The sequence below is a fragment of the Phacochoerus africanus genome, chromosome 2, assembly GCF_016906955.1.
Source record: "Phacochoerus africanus isolate WHEZ1 chromosome 2, ROS_Pafr_v1, whole genome shotgun sequence".
Taxonomy (NCBI): domain Eukaryota; kingdom Metazoa; phylum Chordata; class Mammalia; order Artiodactyla; family Suidae; genus Phacochoerus; species Phacochoerus africanus.
Window position 1 is genome coordinate 254,275,401 of NC_062545.1, and position 24,351 is coordinate 254,299,751.

Here is a 24,351-nt window from a genome sequence, read left to right on the forward strand (position 1 = left end):
CGAACACATACCTATCTCAGCAAAGCAGTATTAACAGCAGGCATGTCATACGTATGACAAGAATGTCCTATTCCTTCCTACAAACATAACAGACACTCTTCCAAGATACTCTTTTTCCACTGAACTCAAATCGGGCCTCAGAATCCCTCTCCGGGCAGACCTCCAGGAAGCCACTGCCAGTCAATTAGTGTGGCCCAAGGGAAGAAACTTGATGACAGCTCAAAAACCCCAAGGTCTAGTATAAATACAGTGGAAGACTATGAACCATTTTAAAAATGAAGGAGCCAAATGTTCCATGGAGAACATTAGGTTAAAAAAGAAAATCTTGATGTAACAATTATCCAACTTTTAGTAACAGTACTTTACAAAAGCCTAAAACAAGAGCTGTACAACAGTAGCTTGCTTTTAAAAACATTTCTTTTGCTTACTTTTAACTAAATTTATATTCACAGTCGGCCAATGATTAAAGAATATTCTTGCCCCATTACCACTTGACTTTCGTATTGGAATCAAGGGCACGAACAAGCCTCCATATATTCCAGAATAATTATCCCAATTACATCATCTAGTACTGGTGCCAAGTGTACAGTTGGTGCTAAATGCAGCTGTGCTAAGCATACAAAAGGTACTTTTAAATAATGGGAGCTGGTCCTGGACTTACTCTCCATTTTTAAAGGCCTTAACTGGGACCAGTGAAACTATATTTTGATAATGGGAAGAGAAAATTCACTTGATAAAATATATCCACGTATTCACCATTTAATTCCCCCAACTGTCCCAGCATGCTTACCTTTTTGCGTACTCCTTCTTGGGTGCTGGACAGCTTGAGCAAAACAGGAGGAAGGAATTTAGATATAATATTCTGTAACTGTTCATCTGTTTCAGCATGGCCAAGTCGTAAAAAGACCCGTTCAAGCTGATCTAAAATACAGAAGAAAAAAAAGGAGAATTTAGCAGATCAAACACAACCAACACTAATTACTTTTACAGTTTAATCCTTTTTTCCATACTGCAGATCCTTCAGTCAGAACTTTAAAGCTAGCTCTGTATGCAGATGCTTTTGACACAGCTCTGAAACAACACTAAAAAGGTTTACTAGCTAATTATACTGTCTTAACACTTGTCCTGGTCATTGAATCTCTAGATGAGAAGAAAACAAAGCCAAGAACAGCAAATCTCTCTCCTACATACAAAGTTACTTGGCTTTTCTAAAGGATTTGGACACTAGGAAAGACACAAGGTTTTGAAGAAATCTTCTAGACCTCACTAGCAGAGCGAGGCAGGAGAACTATAATCAGATACCAGGGATAAGACATCTTTGGTGAAACCATCTCACTGATGAAGTTCTCCAAAGGCAGAATCACTGCCCATTACCACTGGGATTAGCTAACCGGACCGTGAGACAAATTTCCACCAAGAAAGCCACTGAGAGAGAAACATGATAGCACCATGGGAATGCTCTCGGCAAAAGCCAGGTTGTGATAAACTGGAGAACAAGAAACCCAACCAATACACTGCAGGGGAGGAGATGCGACAGAGGTGAGAAGGGAACCTACCAAAGGCATATGACTGAATATTTGATTTTTTTTAATTACTGTTAATTTTGTAGGTGTTATAATGGTATTTTGGTTATGTTTGTTTTTTAAAGATTCTTACAAAAAGTATCAGTAATGAATAGGGAGTTTCCTAAGGGGTTGGAAATGTCCTATATCTCAATCTAAGTGATGATTACACAGATACATACATTTATAAAAATTCACAAGCTCTATACTACCATAATTTCTACTGATTCTATTATACCTCAACTTTAAAATTTATTTAAAAACAGAGAAAGACAAATACCATGTGATACCACTTATATCTGGAATCTAATATATGGCACAAATGAACCTATCTACACAAAAGAAACAAACTCATGGACATGGAGAACAGATTTGTGTGCCAAGGGGAAGGAGGAGGGAGTGGGATGGACTGGCAGTTTGGGGTTAGTAGATGCAAACTATTGCATTTGGAGTGGATAAGCAATGAGATCCTGCTATAGAGCACAGGGAACTAGATCTAGTCACTTATGAAGGAACATGATGGAGGATAATGTGAGAAAAAGAATGTGTGTGTGTGTGTATATATATGAATGACTGGGTCACTTTGCTGCACAGCAGAAATTGACAGAACACTGTAAATCAACTATAATAAAAAATAAAAATCTTAAATAAAATAAAAATAGAAAGCAGAAAATTTTTAAAAGTCCTTTTTCAGAGATAAAGACTGAAATATCCACAAGTGAAATAACACAGTTCCTTAGATTTATATCAAATAATCAGAGGTGTACCAGAAATCTGCTGGAGAAGTAAATTTCAGATGTTCTCCTCACACACAAAAAAAAGACAACTGTGAGAAAAAGACATGTTAACGAGCCTAATGAAGTAATCATTTCATTAAGCATAGGCATATCAAATTGCCGTGTTGTACAACTTAAATACATATAATTATTTCAAAAGTAAAAATAAATTCATGGCCTCCTTTAGGTACTCAATTAAAAGTAAATAAATAATTGGAGGTGCTGGGGTAAGGAATATGGAGGGGCTGTATGAATGAAACCAAGACTGGTCACTAGTTGATAACTGTTCAAGCCACATGCTAGATACTGAGAATTGCACTTTTGTATATGCTTGAAATTCCCACAATAACTTTAAAAGGAAGACAGATACACACACACACACACACACACACACACAGATACAAATATATAGATAAGTATCACCAGAGGGAATCTAGTGATGACAGCCTGGTCACAACCTAGAAGCAACAATCACATCCAGCACCCAGACCTTGCTTTGTAAACCTCATTCTCCAGTAACAGGAACCAGACTCTTGGAGAAATGGCTGACCCTAGGGGTGCAGCAGGGAAATAGCAAGATGAACCTGAAGCATCCTGCAGTGCCAGAAAAGAAATGGGGCCTGGAGTAAGTCAAAGGGATACAGGAACCACCCTGAAAGCTCCATTATGGCCAAGGCTGGAACAAATCTGAGGAAGGAAATTAATAACATAATACTGGATTCTAACCCAAAGCATAAAATAAATTGACATGACTCCATGATATAAATAAATGATTAAACGATTAAATGCACTGGCGAAAAGAGACAAGCTTTTCTTAAAGAATTCCAAATGTTAGATGTAGATACTTCCTCTCCAGGAGGTAGAGCTTAATTCCTGCCTCTACCCACCCCTTCAGGGCAGACCAGATTTAGCGACTGCTTCCGAAGAAGAGAAAAGGGAAAGGGAAATGTTAACCTCTCAGCAGTGAAACCTGATAAATACCACCTTGACCAAGTGACGAAAGTGTTATCATCAGGGATCGTCACGTGGGTATCATGATTCCGAATGGGACAAGAAGGGCCTTTCACCTCTGTTGGATTCCTTCCAAAAACTTATAATCACCCTTGAATCATGAGTAAAACAAACAAAAACAGCAAATTAAAATATATTCTACAGGATACCTGGCCGGCGCTGCTCAGGATTGTCAAGATCCCAAGAAACAAAGAAAGACTAAGAAACCGTCACAGACCAGGAGTCTGGGGAAACACGACAACAAAACGCACTGTGGTGCCCTGGACTGGATCCTGGAACAGAAAGAGGACATTAATGGGAAACTGGTGAAACCCAAATAAAGCCTCAAGTTAGGTTTGAAAATTAACAATAAAGGAAGAAAAGAATAAGGAAGGAAGGGAGGGAGGCGAGGCAGGAAGGCTGCCGCTGTGAGATTACCAAACCAAATGTTTCTAATGCTGCTATAAAAGGAGCTCTTAGGAACAGTGAATTCAACCCACCACAGAGTGGAAGTTACAGGTGAGGCGTCTCCACCCTAGCCCCTTATAGATCTCAAGCAGTGGAAACTGCCTACAGATCTTAGCTCCAGAAGCTTAGAATATCTGTCCTGTGGAAGAAAGCGGGAAGCTAATTTGTTCATGACTAACGGACCTGGAGAATCTCTTGTGCCAAAGGCTGAAAAAACAAGTGATATCTGGTCCCTTTCATTTTTCATACAATCACTTGGGCGCTTCCTACGTGTCCGCAGCACAACACCTGTCACTTCCCACTCTCCTTTACTAGAAAGGAAAATAAAACATTCTCAACACAGCGAAAGTAGTTATGATGGGAACATGGGAAAGGAAAGAAAGGTCACCGAGCATCCCAGGGGGTCCGCGGCAAGCACACCGAGCACACGCGAGGAGGCGGCCAAGCCTCTACACCCTCTGAGAGGATCAATGTAACCCTGCTGAGTCATCCTGAGAGACACATCAATACTTTAAATAAATAATCATTGGGCATGCTCGAACTTTACTAAAAGAAGTGTAAATAAAAGTACAGACACAATCAACCACTAAACTGTTCTGCCTATCAAAGTTAGCAAAATACACCAAGATTTAGCAACAGCGTGGTGCCTGAATCCTGCTGTTGGAGGCACAGGAAGGAATGTGAACGCTGTGCTTTTACCAACCTCAACCCTTGGAACTGAGTCTGTGAGAGTGACAATCCAAATCAGGCCTTTTCCTCCAAAACCTATCTATTGTGAAACAAGACGGGATATAACTAAAAGTGCTGAAAATTCAAGAGGATCTAAAACTCAAGTTCACCTTTCACAAAGACGAAGTATTTAGCTGTAGCAACTGACATCCCCCAGGTCATCACAAAAGTATCTGAGGTACAATTAACATTACTTTAGAGTTTCTCTGCCTTTAAGTTCTCTACTTGCAAGAAATAATTCCCCGGTCCTCAGACTACATGTGGTAAATCACTGTACTGGAGAAAAATTCCCAGGGAAAGACAACGCAAAGCACCTATAAAACCTGTAAAAAAAAACAAACTGTTCATAGCCACAGGATCAGAAAAGGCAAAAAAGGGGGGGGGGGAGACGGGGGGGGGGGGTGGGGGAGAACAATCTAAATGTCAGTCGACAGGAAAACCGAAAAGAAAATATGGCAGGGGAGTTCCCGTCGTGGCGCAGGGGAAATGAATCTGACTAGTAACCATGAGGTTTCAGGTTTGATCCCTGGCCTCATTCAGTGGGTTGAGGATCTGGTGTCGCTGTGAGCTGCGGTGTAGGTCACAGACAGACACAGCTCAGATCCTGCATTGCTGCGGCTGTGGCATAGGTCAGCAGCTGTGGATCCAATTTGACCCCTAGACTGTGGGAACCTCCATATGCCGTGGGTACAGCCCTAAAAAGACCAAAAAAAAAAAAAAAGGAAAGGAAGGAAGGAAGGAAGAAAGAAAGAAAGAAAGAAAAAATGTGGCAGGGTCATAGAGCAATGAAAATAAGCAAGAGCCACATGTCACAAGGACCAACATGACAATATCTTAAAAACTAAGATCAAAGAAAGCAAGTTGCAGAAGAACATGTACACTACAGTTGGACTTATGTCAAATTTCCTTAAATGCTATAAATATATATATACATACACACACACACATACATACATATATATATATATATATATATATATATATATGGCTTATGATACATACAGCACAGGAATGTCAACCCCTGGGCAAGGAGGTAAGAGAGAAGAAGAAAAGAGAGAAGAGGGAAAAAAAGGAAAGAAAAGGAAAATTTGTAAAGGATAAATAACACAGGGAGCTTGAATTCTATCAGTAACGTTTATTTCTTAAAAAAAAAAAAAAAAAAAACCTGTAGCTTATAGCAAAAAATGTAGAGCTCTGACAAAGATAAGTAGGACATACATAAGTGTTCCTAAGATTATTCTCTATACTTTTCTTTGTTTTTTCTTTTTTTTTTTTTAGCGCTGCACCCTCAGCATATGGAGGTTCCCAGACTAGGGGTCGAACTGGAGCTGTAGCCACCCACATACACCACAGCCAAAGCAACAAGGGATCCAAGCCTTAGTCTTTGACCTACACCACAGCTCAGGGCAATGCAGGATCCCCAACCCACTGAGCGAGGCCAGGGATCAAAACCACGTCCTCATAGATACTAGTCGATTTCGTTAACCGCTGAGCCACAACGGGAACTCCCCTCGATACTTTACACTTGATATATTTCATTATGTTAAAAAGAACATATGCATCATCATAATTTTGTTTTCTGATACAATATGAAAAGGAGAACATATATATCAGCAACTTTTCTTCTTTGTACTTTCATGTACTTTTTAAGCATCTTTCTGTACAAATACCATTCTTTTTAGAAAAAACAACACACAGAGCAAATTTTTTTAAAACAATCCATGCTTCAAGGCTAAAGAAAGGAATTTAAATCACAGAATTTTAAAACTTGAAAGGAGCCTTAAAGGATATGGAAGAACAAAAATAAGAACGTTTACTGATGGGAATGCAAAATGGTACAGCTGCTTTGGAAGACAGCCATACTCTTACTATAGAATCCAACAGTTGCACTCCTTGGTATTTACCCAAAGGAGTTGAAAACTTATGTCCACACAAAGGCCTGCACATGGATGTTTACAGCAGCTTTATTCATAACTTCCAACACTTGGAAGCAATCAAGAGGTCCTTCAGTAGGTGAATGGATAAATGAACTGGTACATAGAGACAATGGAATATTACTCAGCACTGAAAAGAAATGAGCTTTGATACCATGAAAAGACATGGAGGAAACTTAAAGGCATATCCCCAAGCGAAAAAGGCCAATCTGAAAAGGCCATATGCTATATGATTCTAACCATGTAACATTCCGGAAAAGGCCTAACTATGGAGACAGTAAAAAGATGAGCAGTTATCAGCAGGGAAGGGAGAGCGAGGGATGAATATGAAGAGTACAGAGGATTTGCAGGGCAGTGAAAACACTGGAAAATACTCTGAATGACATTACAATAATAGATACACATCATTATACATTTGTCCAAACCCACAGAATATACAACACCAAGAGTGAACTGTAATGTAAACTGTGGGATATTGGGTAATTATGATACGCCAGTGTCAGTCCCTCCTTGGTAAAATATGTACCATTCCGGTGAGTAATGTGGATAATGAGAGAGGCCATGCAACTGTCGGGGCAGGGGGTATAGGCGAAATCTCTGTGTCTTCCCGTCAATTTTGTTGTAAACCTAAAACTGCTCTAAAAAAGGTCTTTAAAAAAAAATTTAGTCTCAAAGGAAACATGTCAAAAACACTGGGATTCTTTTTTTTTTTTTGGTCTTTTTTTTGCCTTTTCTAGGGCTGCTCCCACGGCATATGGTGGTTCCCAGGCTAGGGGTCTAATCGGAGCTGTAGCCGCCGGCCTACGCCAGAGCCACAGCAACGGGGGATCCGAGCCGCGTCTGCGACCTACAGAGCTCACGGCAACACCGGATCCTTAACCCACTGAGCAAGGCCAGGGATCAAACCCGCAACCTCATGGTTCCTAGTCAGATTCGTTAACCACTGTGCCACGACGGGAACTCCAAAAACACTGGGATTCTTAAATCCCAAAACAAACAAAACCAATTTCCAGCTTAGCTTATATCAGCTATTACATTCATATAGGGAAAAAAAAAACCTACTACGAATAAATATATTCATTTATTTTCCATTAAATTAATCTCTAATTCATATTATTCACTTGTCTTTAATTTTTCAATCTAAAGTAGAAGAAAGGACCTTCCTTCCTTCTCCTTCCCCCCCAAGGAAGAAATAACCAGTAGAGGACTTCACTCCAGTGTTATCTACCATTAGCCGCTGATAATTCTGAAAACATGTAATTATTCCTGAGAAATAAAACTGTCTACATAAATCACTCATTCCGCATATCACTCGAAAAACCACAACTTTGGCTTCTGAGTCAAGGAGGAAAGGCTATTTTCTCACAGTCTCATAAAAGGCAAGCTCTGGCTTTTCACTCATATCATCACTTACGAAAAAAATGCAAACGAAAAAAAAGAAAAAGCAATAAATCACTTTCCTCAGATAAATCACCTCTTCATGACAACCTGAACATCAAAACATTCCTTAGAAAGTATGCGAGAAAAACATGACTGTCAAAAAGACCAGGGAAAGGGCTTTATTTAAGGTAGTGATTATCCTTGTGTGGTGGAATTTCAGAGGATTCTTTTTTGGTTTGTTGGTTTAATTCTATGTCATTACTAATTTACTTCACAAGCATGAATTACTTGTGTGAATTAAAAAAAGAAAATGGTTATTTCAGGGTGACAGGTTTCTGATTTCTTCAAGCTTGTTTAAATGTTCTACAAAGAACACTGTTTTTTTTCTGAATGTGAAAGTAAAGTTTAAACTATAAATCAGGTCAGAAACCTTAAATGGAAGCTGAGATTAAAAGGGAAAGGTGAAAAATACCTAGATCACTGTCAACTGCATCATAAATCAATTAATAATCTAATGCTACAGAATATTTTGAAAAAGATCTGTCAAGTTACCACTGAAATACACTAGACTACAACAGAATAATTTCACAAGGAAATAGTTTTTAATTTCTTTTAATTCACACATATGTTAATACATTACAGTCACAAAGCAGTCTCACTTGGCCTCTGGGCCTCAGAAAACCACTGTGAGATGGGCAGCTATTGTCTCAATTTGTAGATGAAAAACTGAGGCTCAGGATCTGACTTGCAAAAGGTTACCCAGCTAATGAAACAAAGAATCATAAGGTGGGGTTCCTGCTATGGCACAGCAGAAACGAATTCGACTAGTATCCATGAGGATCCAGATTCAATTCCTGGCTTTGCTTAGTGGGTTACGGATCCCCAAGTTGCTGTGTGCTGTGGCTGTGGTGTAGGCTGACAGCTGTAGCTCTGATTAGACCCCTAGCCTGGGAACTTCCATATGCCTTGAGTGCAGCCCTAAAAAGCAAAAAGAAAAACTCATAAGGTGAACCTAGAGAGAGAGGTCTTTACCCTCCAAATGACCCTCCACGTGCACACCAGAACACAGTACCTCCGTCTCAAGTACTACTTATTAAAATGGATAGTATCAGCTTCAACTTACAGATGAGGAAACAGAGCCTAGAATTCACTGAGGAAGTTAACCAAGATTACAAAGATCCTAAATGGCAAGGCTGGGCCTCAAACTCCAGGCAGTCCAACTCCAAACCCAATGATCCTCAGTATGTTAAACTACAGCACAGCTGAAGCTGAGAAAGTGGGTGCAGGTGATGCTAAGACTTAATAGACAACTACGAACAACACGACTTTGTACCCTGAACACAGCCAATGTGAAAGGATGGGTCCCTGACTCATTCATCCCTTCCTCGGGAATTCAGAATGGAGACCAGAGGTGAGCCTCCCTTGAGTACCTGGACCTCTGAGTGAGCCAGGGGATATGATATAGGCATCTTCAGCCTACCTCATGGAGCACAAAATCAGAAGAAGCCGGTCTTTAGAAGGAAAAGCAGGGAGGTACAGAGAGAAGCTGGAAGAAATGAATGACCTCTAGTCCTTAGTTCCAAAGCCCTCCTGAAGGACCCTCTTATTTCATAAAACTCTCTCATTCCTTATAGTAAGCACACCATTTTTGCTTAAGCCAGCTTACGGCTGGGTCCAAATACAAATGGAAGGTCTTTGTCAGGGGGAAAAAAAAGACCTACTTCCCCAAAAGTGCGTTAAAAAAAAAAATAAGCAGCCAAATTCCCACTGCGGTGCAACAGAATCAGTAGTGTCTTAGGAGCACTGGTTTGATCCCCAGCCTGGCACAGTGGGTTAAGTATCCAGTGCTGCTGCAGCTGCAGCTGCAGCTGAGGTCGCAACTGCGGCTCAGATCTGATACCTGGTCTGGGAACTCCACATGCTGCAAGCCGGCCAAAAAAAGAAAAAAATAAATAAGCAAGCAGCTAATCTATGTAGCATATGCCCAGGGTGAATACCCGATCAGAGAAGTCCTTCCTAGGAGTGGGCCAGTCTAGCACCAAAGGACTTTCTCCACCACGCACTGCATTACTTCCCAACAGCCATCCAAAGCACAGGAGTTTCTTAAGGGCATCATATGCTGTTCCTGCCCAATTCAACCAAGTCCCTCAACCAGAAATACTGTCCCAATCTCTCCTGACCATCTCTCCATCTCCATTCTCAGCTCAAATACTACATGCTCCACATCCCATCCTGGCCCTACAAACCCCAAAGACCTTTTCTTTTTTTTTTTCTTTTTTTTTGGATGATTTTTAATTTTTCCACTGGCTTACAGCGTTCTGTCAATTTTCTACTGTAAGCAAGGTAACCCAGTCACAAATACATGTATACATTCTTTTTTCTCACACTATCATGCTCCATCATAAGTGACTAGACATAGTTCCCAGTGCTATACAGCAGGATCTCATTGCTTATCCATTCCAAAGGCAATAGTTTTTTGCATCTATTAACCATAGGTTCCCAGTCCATCCCACTCTCTCCCCATCCCCCCTGGCAACCACAAATCTGTTCTCCATGTTCATGAGTTTGTGCCATATGTTAGATTCCAGATATCAGTGATATGGTATGTGTCATATATTAGATTCCAGATATTAGATCCACTTGTGCCATATATTAGATTCCAGATATTAGTGATATGGTATGTGCCATATATTAGATTCCAGATATTAGATTCATTTGTGCCATATATTAGATTCCAGATATCAGTGATATCATATGGTATTTGCCATTCTCTCTCTGACTAACTTCACTCAGTATGAGAGTCTCTAGTGCCATCCATGTTGCTGCAAATGGCATTATTTTGTTCTTTTTTATAACAGAGTAGTATTCCATTGTGTATATATACCACATCTTCCTAATCCAATCATCCATTGATGGACATTTAAGTTGTTTCCATGTCTGGGCTATTGTGAATAGGGCTGCAATAAACATGAGGGTACATGTGTCTTTTTCAAGGAAAGTTTTGTCCGGATATATGCCCAAGAGTGGGATTGCTGGGTCACATGGTAGTTCTATATTTAGTTTTCTGAGGTACCTCCATACTGTTTTCCATAGTGGTTGTAACAATTTACATTCCCACCAATAGTGCAAGAGGGTTCCCTTTTCTCCACACCCTTTCCAGCATTTGATATTTGTGGACTTACTAATGATGGCCATTCTGACTGGTGTGAGGTGGTACCTCATAGTAGTTTTGATCTGCATTTCTCTAATAATCAGCGATGTTGAGCATTTTTTTCATGTGCTTGTTGGCCATCCATCTTCTTTGGAGAAATGTCTCTTCAGGTCTTTTACCCATTTTTCAATGGGGTTGTTGCCTTTTTTGCTGTTGAGTTGTGTAAGTTGTTTGTATATTTTAGAGATTAAGCCCTTGTCAGTTGCATCCTTTGAAACTATTTTCTCCCAAAGACCTTGTCTACATCTCTCTGGGCACCTGTTATTTTCACTGTACACTATGGAAGTGCCCAATCATCTTCCCTTCCCTAGACCACTACAGTTCTTTGAGGTGTTGTTTGACTCTGACTCCTTCTCACTGCCTACGCATTTGTCCATCCATCTCTAGAGCTCCTCTGATTGAGAAGCTGTGATGTAGTGTCTTGGTACCCAGCATTTAACTCAGTGCCTTACAGAGAGAAGTGGTTCAAATACCTGTTGAATGTATCAAATAGTAATTTCTCATGCACAAGGAAAGCCATTTAGAAGTCTATACCTCTAACCTCTGCAGCAAAGGAAAGGAGAGGATCAGTGGCAGTTTGTAACATCTGACATCAGAATCTCTTGGAAAGGGGACTGTACATTTTGAAATACCATGACAAGCACTTAAGGCTTTTTTGTTTTGTTTTGTTTTTAAAGAAAAGGAAAGGAAAGAAATTCCAGCAGGTCTGACTATGTGACAGAACCCTTCTGCTCCAAATGAGGAGGAGTGCAGTAGTCACTGCAAAGAGAAGGACTGGGGGGCGGGGGTGAAAGGGGAGGACAGACCAGGAAAGGGGGGAAAAGCAAGGTGTTTCCCCATGACTCACCAGATCTTCAAGAGGTAAGTGAATTCCTGAAATGCTTGGGAAAAGAGGACTGCGTGTGTGTGTGTGTGTGTGTGTGTGTGTGTGTGTAAGTAACAGTGAAATGGGTGGGCTTCATGTCCAAAGTGACATGAGAACCAAAACACCATTTGCAGAAATGGGAGCCCAGAAGCGAAGAAAAACATAAGTACACTAAATTAGGGGAAATTCACAAAGCTGGATATGATGGAGTGCGGGGGAGAGGGTGAGGACCTCTGAACTTTGACCATCTCTACAATCAGGAGTTTGAGGCTAAAACCATGAAGAGGAAGGAAGCCCAAGCTATCATCCAGATTTTGTCTGTAACAGTCAATCTCTTCTAGTAGATCAATCCTATGAATTAAAAATCTAACCAGGAGTTCCCGTCACGGCTCAGTGGTTAATGAATCTGACTAGGAACCATGAGGTTGTGGGTTCGATCCCTGGCCTTGCTCAGTGGGTTAAGGATCCGGTGTTGCCGTGAACTGCGGTGTAGGTTGCAGACGCGGCTCGGGTCCCGCATTGCTGTGGCTCTGGCGTAGGCCGGCAGCTACAGCTCCGATTAGACCCCTAGCCTGGGAACCTCCATATGTCGCAGGAGCGGCTCTAGAAAAGACAAAAAAAAAAAAAAAAAATCTAACCAAACTGGTAGTTAAGTCCACATCACCTACTGATTCCTATATACCATTTCAATTCACTAAATGCCACTATAACACCTGGCCAAACCTAAAAGAGGCCAGTAGGATACTTCACTAGAATTGATGTCCACTCCTATGTTTTTAAACACAGGTTTGCCCCCATTCCCCACTTTAAAAAAAAAAGAAAGAAAGAAACTCATTAATTGCAAATGTATTAAAAGGAGAATGTCAAGAAGTCCAGCAATAAATATAAGTCAGGGTGAAGGGAGGAGCCATTCCCAGAAAGATACAATCCCTCGTGGTTCCAGTGGGAGTTGCCTCCCTCCAGCCAGGGTAGCCCACAGGGGCAGCAGAGAGGAGCCTTTGCAGGCAATGAGGTCCCGAGTGGGAGGTTCCTGCCGACAGTCCCCGCTGGTACTCCTTCCCCCAAAACGAAGCCAATGAGACAGGCCTGTTCCTAGTCCCTGGCCCACAGGCCCTACTCCCAGGCCCAGGAAGATGCTCGTGCATCAGGATGCACCAGTGACTAGACTCTTCCCAGCAAAGGGGAAAAGGAGCCTTTCTTCTTCTGCCACTTCAGAAGTCCTAGCCATCTGCAGATAATGTTAGGCTACTTTAAGCCCCTTACTAACTGGCAAAGCCCAAAGTAAGGCTACCCCTCCCTGTTCATTCCCAGTACCCACCCCCCAAAACACACACACACACACACACACACACACACACACACACACAAGGAAGGTTGGAAGAAATCACAGCATTAGCTTGGCAGGGTTGGGTCAAGTGAGGAAAGAGCAGCGCTCAGCTGTACCTGAGATTTAATGAACAAGTGCCGGACTCCAGAGGCGCTGAGGCTCACTAACACACCCATCTCCCACAAAGGTCCTTTCCCCCAAGGACAGCAGCTGGCAGAGGCCCAGTTAGTGACACTAAAGTGATGAGCAGAAAGATTAGCTCAGTTTATGCAAGTCAGCTTAGAGGAGATGATACCCGTACTATCTACGAGTTCAGACTGCATGGAAGTCAAACGCATGATGGTTAAGATCCGCCCAAAGCAGTTCATTACTTAGGACAATGTTCACTTGGATGTGTAAACTCTAGGATGTATAAACTTTTTTATTTAAGTCACCATTTAAATCTCAGCATTTGTGGTTTGACCTGCTTGCCTTTGGTACATCATAACATCATTAACACCTCTCTCATAGGCCCAAAAGCTCTAAGAAGGAATCGAGGCACAAGTAACGTCCTCGTTTCTCATCCAAACACTTTCTGCAACCTTCCAATTTTCCATTTCTCTATAATGGAATGAAGATATGTGAAATAGCAAAAAATAAAACAAGTTTATTCTAAAGCTGAACTTTGGTTTATAAAATATTCCATTCATTCCACCACTCAAATTCCACCTAAATGAATTCAGGCATCATACACCATCAGCAGCAACATGCACACCAAAAAAGAGTAGAAGGCACTTAGGGAAGGGGGTCCCAGCAGTTAAAACAGAAGACAGCAACAAAATGGACCTCTGGACTGAAGCTACAAAATCTCAGGTACTCAACTGGATACTGGCTGCAGAGAATTACAATCTGAACTTAGGGAGTTTCAACCAAAGGACCATCCAGTAGCATCCAAGAGTGCAATTGACACCATATTGTGTTCAGCCTCTTAATGAAGTGGCTTTTCCGTCACAGTGCATGTCCAAATGGCAGAATCAGGAATATGCAAACACCATGATGATACCTTTTTCAGTACCTCTCTTTTCACAAATAAAACAACTAACTCCATGATGACATTGCTGGAGCAGATAAAGTCATATTTTGTGGTTGTGGCAGACAATACCACTTATAAACGAATACCCATAGTCTTTTCCTTGTGCACACTGCTACGTAACAACTTAAAGTTTTATCTTTCTCTCTCTTACTAATTTTTTTAAATTAATGTTTATATGATGACAGAGAATAGAGGCTTCAGACCTGTGTAAAATGACATGAACTTCACTGATTCTCTCAGGATAGCTAGAAAAGGAGAAAAACCCAGGAAGTCTTGGGAAGAAATTGCTACTTGATAATCTATGCATTTTAAAGGTACTAAAAAAAAAAAATGCACACATCCTAAAGAACTAAATCTACTAACCTCTACAATCAATGTGATACATGGTTTATCCAGTCTTGACAAAAATCCTCTGGATCACCAATGGTATGTTCATCCACTCGTACATATGCAATTGTATAAAGAATCTATTATTTAGAACACCAGGAAAAAAAAAACAATTAAAAAATTTATACTCATAGCTACCATTTAAAAGAACAAAATAAGCACTTTTCATTTCTATGCTAAGATCTCCTAATTTGATGCCCTGCTTTGCAAATTCAGAATTGGGGGGGGGGGGCACATAGCGATTACCAAACTGGAAAAATAGGAAGGAATATGTAAAATACAATCTGGTGTGCAGAAGTAATATGCTAATACTTTTTTTAAAAATACAGTGGTAGTTATTTACTGAAGGCCAAAAATTTCCAATATAACATATTTTATCATATATATACACATATGTGCGTATCATAAACATACAAAACTTTACATTAAAATCAGAACGAAGTGTCTGAATTACACAATAGTTTTACAAGAAGAGTCCTGGTGGATGAGCACACATGCTATTAACACATTACAACAACTGAGAATGCAAATGGTTGATAGTCAGAACCCTGGGAAAACTTTGCACTCTCTCAAGACTTCTCATCCCTTTCCCTGGTTTGTTTTGTCTTCTTTTTACCCCTACTTATGCACGGCCCCCAGACAGCTGACCTCGGGATCATCTGTCCACTCTCATGACTCCGCCATCACCCAACACTCTCCCAAGCTTCAGAACCAAAGTTCCCACACACCTGCAACCCACGTGGCCGGAACTCTGCCAAGTTCTTTTTTTTTTTTGTCTTTTGTCTCTTTTTTTTGTTGTTGTTGTTGTTGTTGCTATTTCTTGGGCCGCTCCCGCGGCATATGGAGGTTCCCAGGCTAGGGGTTGAATCGGAGCTGTAGCCACCGGCCTACGCCAGAGCCACAGCAACGCGGGATCCAAGCCGTGTCTGCAGCCTACACCACAGCTCACGGCAACGCCGGATCGTTAACCCACTGAGCAAGGGCAGGGACCGAACCTGCAACCTCATGGTTCCTAGTCGGATTCGTTAACCACTGCGCCATGACGGGAACTCCCACTCTGCCAAGTTCTTAATGTGCATTATCTCCTCCCATTCTTAGAAAAACTCTGTAAAATAGTTTTGTTACTATCCTATCTTACAGATGAGAAATCCAAGGCCCAGAAGTCAGGTCCCTTGTTTAAGGGCACTAAAACTAAAAAGATGCAGAGTCTGTATTCAAAACCAGCTCTGACTGCAAGGCCAGAGGTTTTACTCACTATTCAAAACAGCCTCCCTAAATAATTCAACCCAGTCATTCAACAAATGATTTATTTCTTGAACACAAATCTGTTCCCTCTTTGCTCCACTCCTACCGCCCTAAATCTGTCCAGAGGCTACACTCTCTACCCCCTTAATCCCTCAGGTAGATTCTTGGAATCATCACTAACTTCTCCCTCTCTTGAATAACTCTGAACTACTGGGCCGATCATTTCTGCCCATTTGGGGGATTCTACATTATATTACCTCCTTGCCAAATCCACTTCCACTGTCACAATTCAGAACCTAAGCTTCTTTTAACTTGGCTGCTGTGTGATCCCTTCCTTTTCGTCTCGCCGCTCTGGGTCTCTGGACCCTTGTAATCAATGTTACACCACTGCCACCTGTTATCCTTACACAACAGATCAACTCAGGTTACAACCCTGCTTAAAAGCCTTTGATGGTCCTCGACTGGCTACAGAACCAAGTTCAAACTAGCTGTGTTGGCATTCCTACACAAGTTGGTCCCAACCTACCTTCCCAGCTTCATCTCCTACCCCCCGCCTCACTAAAATTAATAACAGTTTATATAGTTTGTTACACAGTACATTATCACACCCATTAAGCCTAACAACGCTATGAGTATTTCTCATTATCCCAATTTTATGAGGAAGAAACTGATACTTAGGAAGGTAAGATAATTTGCCTAAGATCCCAAATTGGAAACGGCAGAAAGGGCCAAGTCTCAAACTCTCAATTTTCTCTCCTTTCCCGGTACTTCATGCAGCCACAGGATCTCCATTCCAGCATATCAGAGTCGCTCAAACTTTCTCTGAAAATGAATGCTATTTTCCAACCTCTATGTCTTCGCTCAAACTATTATTCCTTAGCCTGGAATGCTATTCTCACTCCTTGATGTTTCTAAAGAAGAGTGTTAGATATTTTTCATATCATGCTTCATATTAGTTATTTATATTTACATATAAATCTGCCTCTACACTGAATTACAAGCCCTATGAGGCCAGGACCATAAGTCAGTCCTTTCATGTTTAAAGCCTGTTTATTGAATTGGAAAATGTGTGGGGAAAACATGCCATATAAAATGGCAAGCATCGAGGCCGAGACAGGCCAGGCCTGAAACCAGAGACCAGTAACTTGGATCAGACCATCTGAGTACACTGGCAGTGCCTACAATTTTAACATTCATCTTCTGAACAAGGTCGAATGCCCCAGCGCCAAATATTCTCACTGATACTGGCCTTTATTAAATATAACAATTTACTGAAAGCATAATTCAAAACAAGACAGAGTAGAAGTGAAAAACTAAATGTTAGAAAATATAGAAATACCATGGTTTTCCATTTTAACCTTCCTATTTGGGTAAGTAACCAAAATGAAAATGATACAGACTTGATTTAGCCTTTCTGCCCAGATCAGCTGAGCTGCATGGGCGGCTGTCATTAAAGCAGCCATGTCTCTGGGCTGCTTCAGTATGCTCACAGAATCATGTTCCCCACTTACACAGCTTCCCACGTCTCAGCACCTAAAAGAGCCACTAGCATTCCTGACATTGGCAGAGACTGAAGTTTCCCATTGCTGCGTCAAAACGGTCAAGTTGAAAAGCGTCAAGGTGCTTTAAGATTACAGGCTGTTACCCCTTCATGAGTTGTCTTCATCCCAATGAAGATCAGATCCTAAGGATGCCTTGGAATTATAAAGCCCATAATATGAAACCACTAAACAGTTGACCAGGTGAAAAGTCCCAAATGCTTCCTTCCCTCTGTCAGAAATCTCCCTATGCACTGCTACAATGTAACTACAATGTCAACTTGTCCATGGACTGGCAGAGGATAATATTAGAAGAAAAACTAGCCCACATGCCTTCCATTGAATTTCATTCCATTCCAAACAGTTGTATCACCCTAAATATAAAGAAAGAAAACTAGAGACTATGACTTTCAGTAATTAACAAACCAGATTCCAGAACTGCCTTTAACAGCACTAATTGTTCTATATGTTAGCATCTTAACTAAAAAGCTAGTGTGTGCTATTCAACGAACATCAGAATATTACCACATTTTATACACCATAGGTTTCTTCTGGAGGCCAGCAAGACATGGGGGGAAAAGCCACATTGATCTTACTATAATCCATATTTTCCCCTTCAGAGACAGTAATACAGTGATCGCACAGAATTAACAGAACCTTTGGAATCAAAGAAACTGAGTTCAAGCCCCAATACTGTAATATGACACAGTAAGCTTTACTACTATTCTATTACAATCACTTGACTCAAAGGGACAATTACACAATATTTATGAAAGGATAACAAATTCTAACAAATCTCAACCCAAGATTATCCTGCTTACCTTTTGGCAACTTTCATACATATTACTCAATGATACTACTCAGAGGGGGAAAAAAAGAAAGAAAAAGATAAAAAGAAAAGAAGCAAATAAAAAAAAAAAAACCTAGGAGTTCCCAGTGGCCTAGTGGGTTAAGGACTCAGCACTGTCACTGCTACGGCTCAGGTCACCGCTTTGGCACAGGTTGTCCCTGGCCTGGGAACTTCTGCATGCCACAGGAACAGCCGAAAAAAGGGAGAAACTTAACATCAATGCTGCTTCTCAGGAGCTCCTACAGAGTATGGTAGCAGATACAACTGAAAGCAGCTACATACTTAAATTTATGACATAGATATCACTTCAACTGCAAAGGTGACACACAATGATCTAAAATCCACAGAAAGGCAGTGTTACCAGCTATACATCTCAAAATAACAGACCTGGGAACCAGAGATGATGATATTACTCTCGCATTATCTATATCATATAATCATACATTTTGTTCCTTACATATCCGTTTACATGCACTCTTCCTCTTTTTTGTCAACAGTATTATAATTCCATCATTGGACTTTGGTATACCCCACAACAATGTTAAATAGCATGATTACAGTAAAAGAGTTCAGCAATGCATCTGATTTGATCTCCTCACTGGCATAAACACTCAGGTACACAGACGTAACACAGCCTAAAGGCTGGTTATGCATGCAAGCCATCTGGGATCCAATTCCAACTCCACCACTTACTAGCTCTGGGACCTTGAGAACCTAAAAAGCCTGTTTTCCATTCCATAAAACAGCAATAATTTTACCTACCTCTTAGGATTATATTGACAAACAGAAGAATATAAACAAAGCACTTAACACTGGTGCTGAAATATTTAAGGGGGAGTATACCAATGTCTCCACAATTTACTTTGAAAGGCATCAAAATAAGATAGGTTGAGTACTTAATGCCACTGAACTATACACTTAAAAAATGTGGCGTGTAGAAACAAGATGACAAATTTTATGTTTTGTGTATCTTGCAACAATCTTTTTTTAAATTAAAAAATGGTTAAGATAACAAATTTTATGTTATGTGTATCTTACTATGATCTTTTTTTAAATTAAAAAACAGGAGTTCCCGTCATGGCTCAGTGGTAACAAACTCAACCAGTATCCATGAGGTTGTAGGTTCGATCCCTGACCTTGCTCAGTGGGTTAAGGATCCAACATTGCCGTGAGCTGTGCTGTAGGTTGCAGACACAGCACAGATCCTGAGTTGCTGTGGCTGTGGTGTAGGCCAGCAGCTACAGCTCCAATTCGACCCGTAGCCTGGGAATTTCCATATGCCATGGATGCGGCCCTAAAAAGCAAAAAAAAAAAAAAAAACCCAGAAAGAAAAAAAAAGGTAAAATAATGAAAATAACATTTTAAAATGTGGTCTGAAAATGGACCAACGGACATGTAATAAAGCTAGCAGTAAAATATCACATGCAGAACCCAGGTAGTCAGTGTATGAACACTTGTTTTCAACTTTCCTGCTTTTTTTTTTTTTTTGCTTTTCAGGGCAACAATGCCAGATCTGAGCCGAGTCTGCAACCTACACCACAGCTCACTGCAAGGCCGGATCCTCAACCCACTGAGCAAGGCCAGGGATGGAACCCACAACGTCATGGTTCCTAGTCAGATTCCTTCCGACTAGGAACACCACAACGGGAGCTCCCTTCTCCTGTATTTTTGAATATTTTTTTTCTTTTACTTTTATACTGAAGTATGGTTGATTTACAATGTTGTTTTAGTTTGAGGTGTACAACAAGTGGATCAGTTATACATGTAGACATATCTATTCTTTTTCAGATTCTTTTCCCATAAAGGTTATTACAGAGTATTGAGTATAGCTCCCTGTATTTTATAACAGGTCCTTCCTGATTATCTATCTTACATATACTTGTGTGTATATGTTAATCTCAAACTCCTAATTCATCCCTCCCCCTACCTTTCCCCTTTGGTAACCGTGTTTACGAGGTCCTAGGAAAAATGAAGCCCTAGCTTACTGCGAGACTGTTTCTTGAAGGTTTTTATAATAAAATGTTAGGAGGAAAAAACAATGCTGACCTTTCGTAGCTTATTTTTATTATCATCTACTCATCAGAAATAACAGCCAACAAGTATTCAGTACCTAGGCTCCTTTTTTTATAGCAGAATCCTAAAAAGCACCTTTTTATCAGCCATCTCTTCTATTATAGCCTTTCTGAAACTAAAACGGGTTTATTTCAAGTTCCTTGGCCAGCATGTATGTGTGTGATTTCAAGTTAAATTATTGTAAGGTACCAACTGCCAGGTATTTAATATCTCCTGAAGAAATATAGAAACCAAGTCAACAGGTATCTGTGGTAGAAGATAGGTGATTTGACCAAAACAAAACAATGGAAAAGCAAGGATTGGAATGATTGGTTCCTAACGTTTCCAGTAGCTGCTAAAGCCAGTAATTCCTTAACAAGAACTACAAGCATCTTAACAGAAGCACACCACGTATAAACAAATACATCAGCCACTTAAGAATGATATACAATTCTTTCTTCAGTTTTTTCCTCATTCCAACCAGTAAGTCAGACTTTAACATGTTCAGTGGTACAACACAAACTCTGACATCCTGCAGTGTAACAATTTTAAAAGTCAGATCACCTCACACCCACTGGGATGACAGCTCTCATAAATATGGAAAATAACAAGTGCTGACCAGGTCCTAGAAAAATTGAAGCCCTTGCTTACTGTCGGTGGGAACATAAAATGGTATAGCCACTGTGGAAAACAGTATGACAGTTCCTCACAAAATTAAAAATAAAATTACCATATAATCCAACAATCCCACTTCTCAGTATATATCCAAAAAAACTGGAGGCACAGCCTCAAAGAGATATTTGTACACGCATGTTCATTAGCAGCGTTACTCACAACAGCTAAAACACAAGCAACCCAAGTGTCCATCCACAGAAGAATGGATGAGAAGATACGATACATGCATACAATGAAATATCACTCAGCCTTAAAAAGGAAGAAAAATTGTCACATGGTACAACATGGATGAACCCAAAGGCCATTATGCCAAGGGAAATAAGCCAGTCACAAAAAGGCTAATCCTGTATGAGTCCACTTATATGATATCTAGCGTCATCAAAATCATAAAGACAGAATCCAGAACCGTTTCTGGTTGCCAAGAACTGGGAGGAAGGGGAACAGGGAGTTAGGGTTGAATGGTTATAGAGTTGCAGTTTTAAAAGATGAAAAGGGTTCTGGAGAAAAATGGTGGTGGTTGCACAGTGAATGTACTTAATACCACTGGCCTGTACATTTAAAAATTGTTATGATGGTAAAGTTTATGCTATGTGTATTTTACCACAATAATGAAAAATGGAAGAAAAAAAGTCAGGGAGCTCATCTCCACAGAACACCTAGTGGTGTTCCAGATTGAAAGTGACAGATAACAATCAATTCTGGGGCTACCAGCCCTTGCCTTTTTTTGTTTGTTTGTTTTTTTGTTTTTTTTTTTTTTTTAGTGCTGCACCTGCGGCATATGGAAGTTCCTGGGCTAGAGGTCCAATCAGAGCCACAGGCACACCAATGTGGGATTCACGCTGCACCTGTGGCCTATGTGGTAAGCAGGCCAGGGATGGCGGGGCCAGGGATAGAACCAGAATCCTCATGGATACTTGTCAGGTTCTTAACCCGCTGAGCCACAATGCTAACTCCCCTTGCCTATTTCTAACCACAGCAGGAGACTTTATCTACTCAGGTACTCCCTCCTGCCCAGGGTCACACCAATTGTTTATTTCAGCTCTAAAACGATCACACCACTGCTGCTACACTAGTCTTGTGGCAAAGCAACAAGGAACTTAATCTAAGCCTGCCTCCTCTTTAAAACAAGGATAATTCCTACCTACCTGCCTTACTAGGCTGTTATGAGGGCAAAAGTGACATCATGTATATAAAAGTCGCTTTCAACTGCAAAGCACCAAAGAAACAGAAATTATGATGTTTATGGCTACGTTCATATGGAAAGTCAGAGGGGGCTGGAACAGCAGAAACTTCACAAGGCTTGGGACACCTCACCCTTGCTTCATTCCATTTAAAACTCACATCATCCCTAAATAACACCTTTCTTGTATCTGTCATAAACTGAAGGGGAGCACTGAAGAAACAGACCCTTCAACCTAAAGCTTTTCATCTAACCACCCTAAACCCAAATAGAAATTACCATACATGTCCTGGGATAATTCAATTTCTATGACCCCAGCGTGGGCCTGCGGCGCCCTGAGACTACACTTCCCACAAAGCACCGAGGCGAACCCGAGCGGCAGGCGGGGCGGCCTGCGATTCGGGGTGACCACCGCTCTCCCCGAACGTGGATCGCCGTCCCCTGGAAAACTGCAACATTTAAGGTCAAGTGTGCACTGGCTCTCCTTTCTGAAAGCGCTGTCACCTCGAGGTTTCCCCTGCGGCTAGTGCCACGACGCTCCCTGCCCTGCCGTCCTTCCTGCTCCACCGGAGGGTCACTGCCTATTCTTGACCTTTCCACTGATTTCTAGAGTGTCATCATAAGGCACCTTCTCCCCCCCCCCCCCCCCGAAGCTCCGTTTCTAGAGCTCGCCCAACCTTTGGGACCAGGGGCCACGGAAGGGTCAGACGGGACGGCAGGCACAGCCCGCCACCCCGAAGCTGCGGTCGCTCCGCCAAACCAGCCCCTGCGGGCAGGGGGCTAGGCTCCCCCCCAACCTCCGGGCCGGGGCGGATCGCACACAGAGGTGGCTCCGCCCGGGGCTCCGGTTTCAATTTCGCAACGTGACGGTGCAAACCTGAGGCCTACAAACGCCGCAGCCGGCGGCCGGCGCCCCGCCCGCCCGCCAGGCCCGAGAGCCCCAGTCCCCTGCTTGCCGCGGCCGCCGCCCGCCCGGCCACCCAGCCCGGCGCCCCGGCCCGCTTGCCCGGCCCCGGCCTGGCCCAGCGCAGCGCCGGCTCCGTCTCCGGCTCGCGGCCGCAGGCTCGCGGTGGCACTTACTCAGCTCGTCCTGGGAGGCGGAGGCGGCGGCCGCAGCCATGTTGCGCCGGGGAGGGAGGGAGGGGCCGGAGGGGGAGGGCGCGGACTGGCGGCGCGGGGGGCTCGCCGCTCGCGGTGCGGCAGGGGCCGGGAGCCGCCTCCGGTCGCGCGGCGCGGGCCGCGCTGCGCCCACGAGGCCCGCCTGCCGCCGCCGCCGTCTGCGTCCTTCTCACTGCACGCGTCGCTCTCGCCGTCCCCCGCGAGCTCGCGACTCCAGCAATCCCGCAGCCTGGCGCCTCTGCGGAGCCACGGCCGTCCGTCGGCCGAGTCCCGGTGCGCTCGGCCCGCGCGGCGGCTCTGCGGCTCCGCGCCGCGCTCGCCCAACTCACGCCGGTTTTATATTTAGAAAGAGCTGAGCCATCCTCCCAGCGGCCCCCCCGCCGGGCCCCTCGCGCGCCCGCCCGCCCTCGCTCGCTCGCTCGCGGCTTGTCCTGCCCACCTGCCGCCGCCCGCCCCGCGCGCGGGAGCCGGCCCGCGAGCGCTCCCCGCGCGGACCCGGCACGCGGCGGCCTGCGCGGGCGGCCCGGCCTAGCCGCTCCTCGCCGCCCCCCTACACCCGCGCAGCCTGCGGCGGCCCCGACGCGAAACGGACGCGCGGGCCTCGCTCTGACCTGAGTCCGAGCCGGTCTCCATGCCGGGGATGCTGCGCTCGGCGCCGCGACGTGGGCGCCCAAAAGCCTGGCGAACGGCGGGCTCGGCCCCGGGGAGCGGCGCGCCGCAGTCCGTGAGGGGCTCGGCCGAGCTGGCCCGGGCTGCGCCGGCTTGGGGAGGTCCTCAAGGCGGGGCCGGAGCTCTTTTTGTAAAGGTCTGTGGCTGTCACGTTGGCCGGTCCCGACCTGAAGAAACACGCCCGTCCAAAGGAAGAGACGTGGACTAGGAAAAGTAGAGCCGAGTTCGGAGTCGGCGGGAGGAAGCCCCGCCCTGCGCCTCCCGCCGAACTTCTCGGCCCCGCCGCTGACTCAGTCCCGGGCGAGCTCCCGCGCCGCGCTCG

The 24,351-nt window shown here is 43.1% G+C and overlaps 1 protein-coding gene across 3 annotated transcripts in view; it reads right to left on the reverse strand.

Annotated features, from left to right (window-relative positions):
• Positions 1-24,221, reverse strand: part of ECPAS (Ecm29 proteasome adaptor and scaffold) — a 102,662-nt gene extending 78,441 nt beyond the window's left edge. Inside the window, exons 1-2 of one of the 3 annotated variants that reach the window (XM_047768141.1) lie at positions 23,972-24,221; positions 791-921 (exon numbers count right to left, since the gene is read on the reverse strand). In XM_047768141.1, coding sequence (XP_047624097.1) covers positions 791-921; positions 23,972-23,993 — 153 coding nt within the window. In that variant the 5' untranslated portion in view covers positions 23,994-24,221. Of the gene's footprint in view, positions 1-790; positions 922-14,677; positions 14,782-23,321; positions 23,377-23,971 lie in introns of those variants that run through there. The other 2 variants (XM_047768139.1, XM_047768140.1) reach the window with 2 other exon arrangements.
• Between the last annotated feature and the right edge of the window lie 130 nt (positions 24,222-24,351).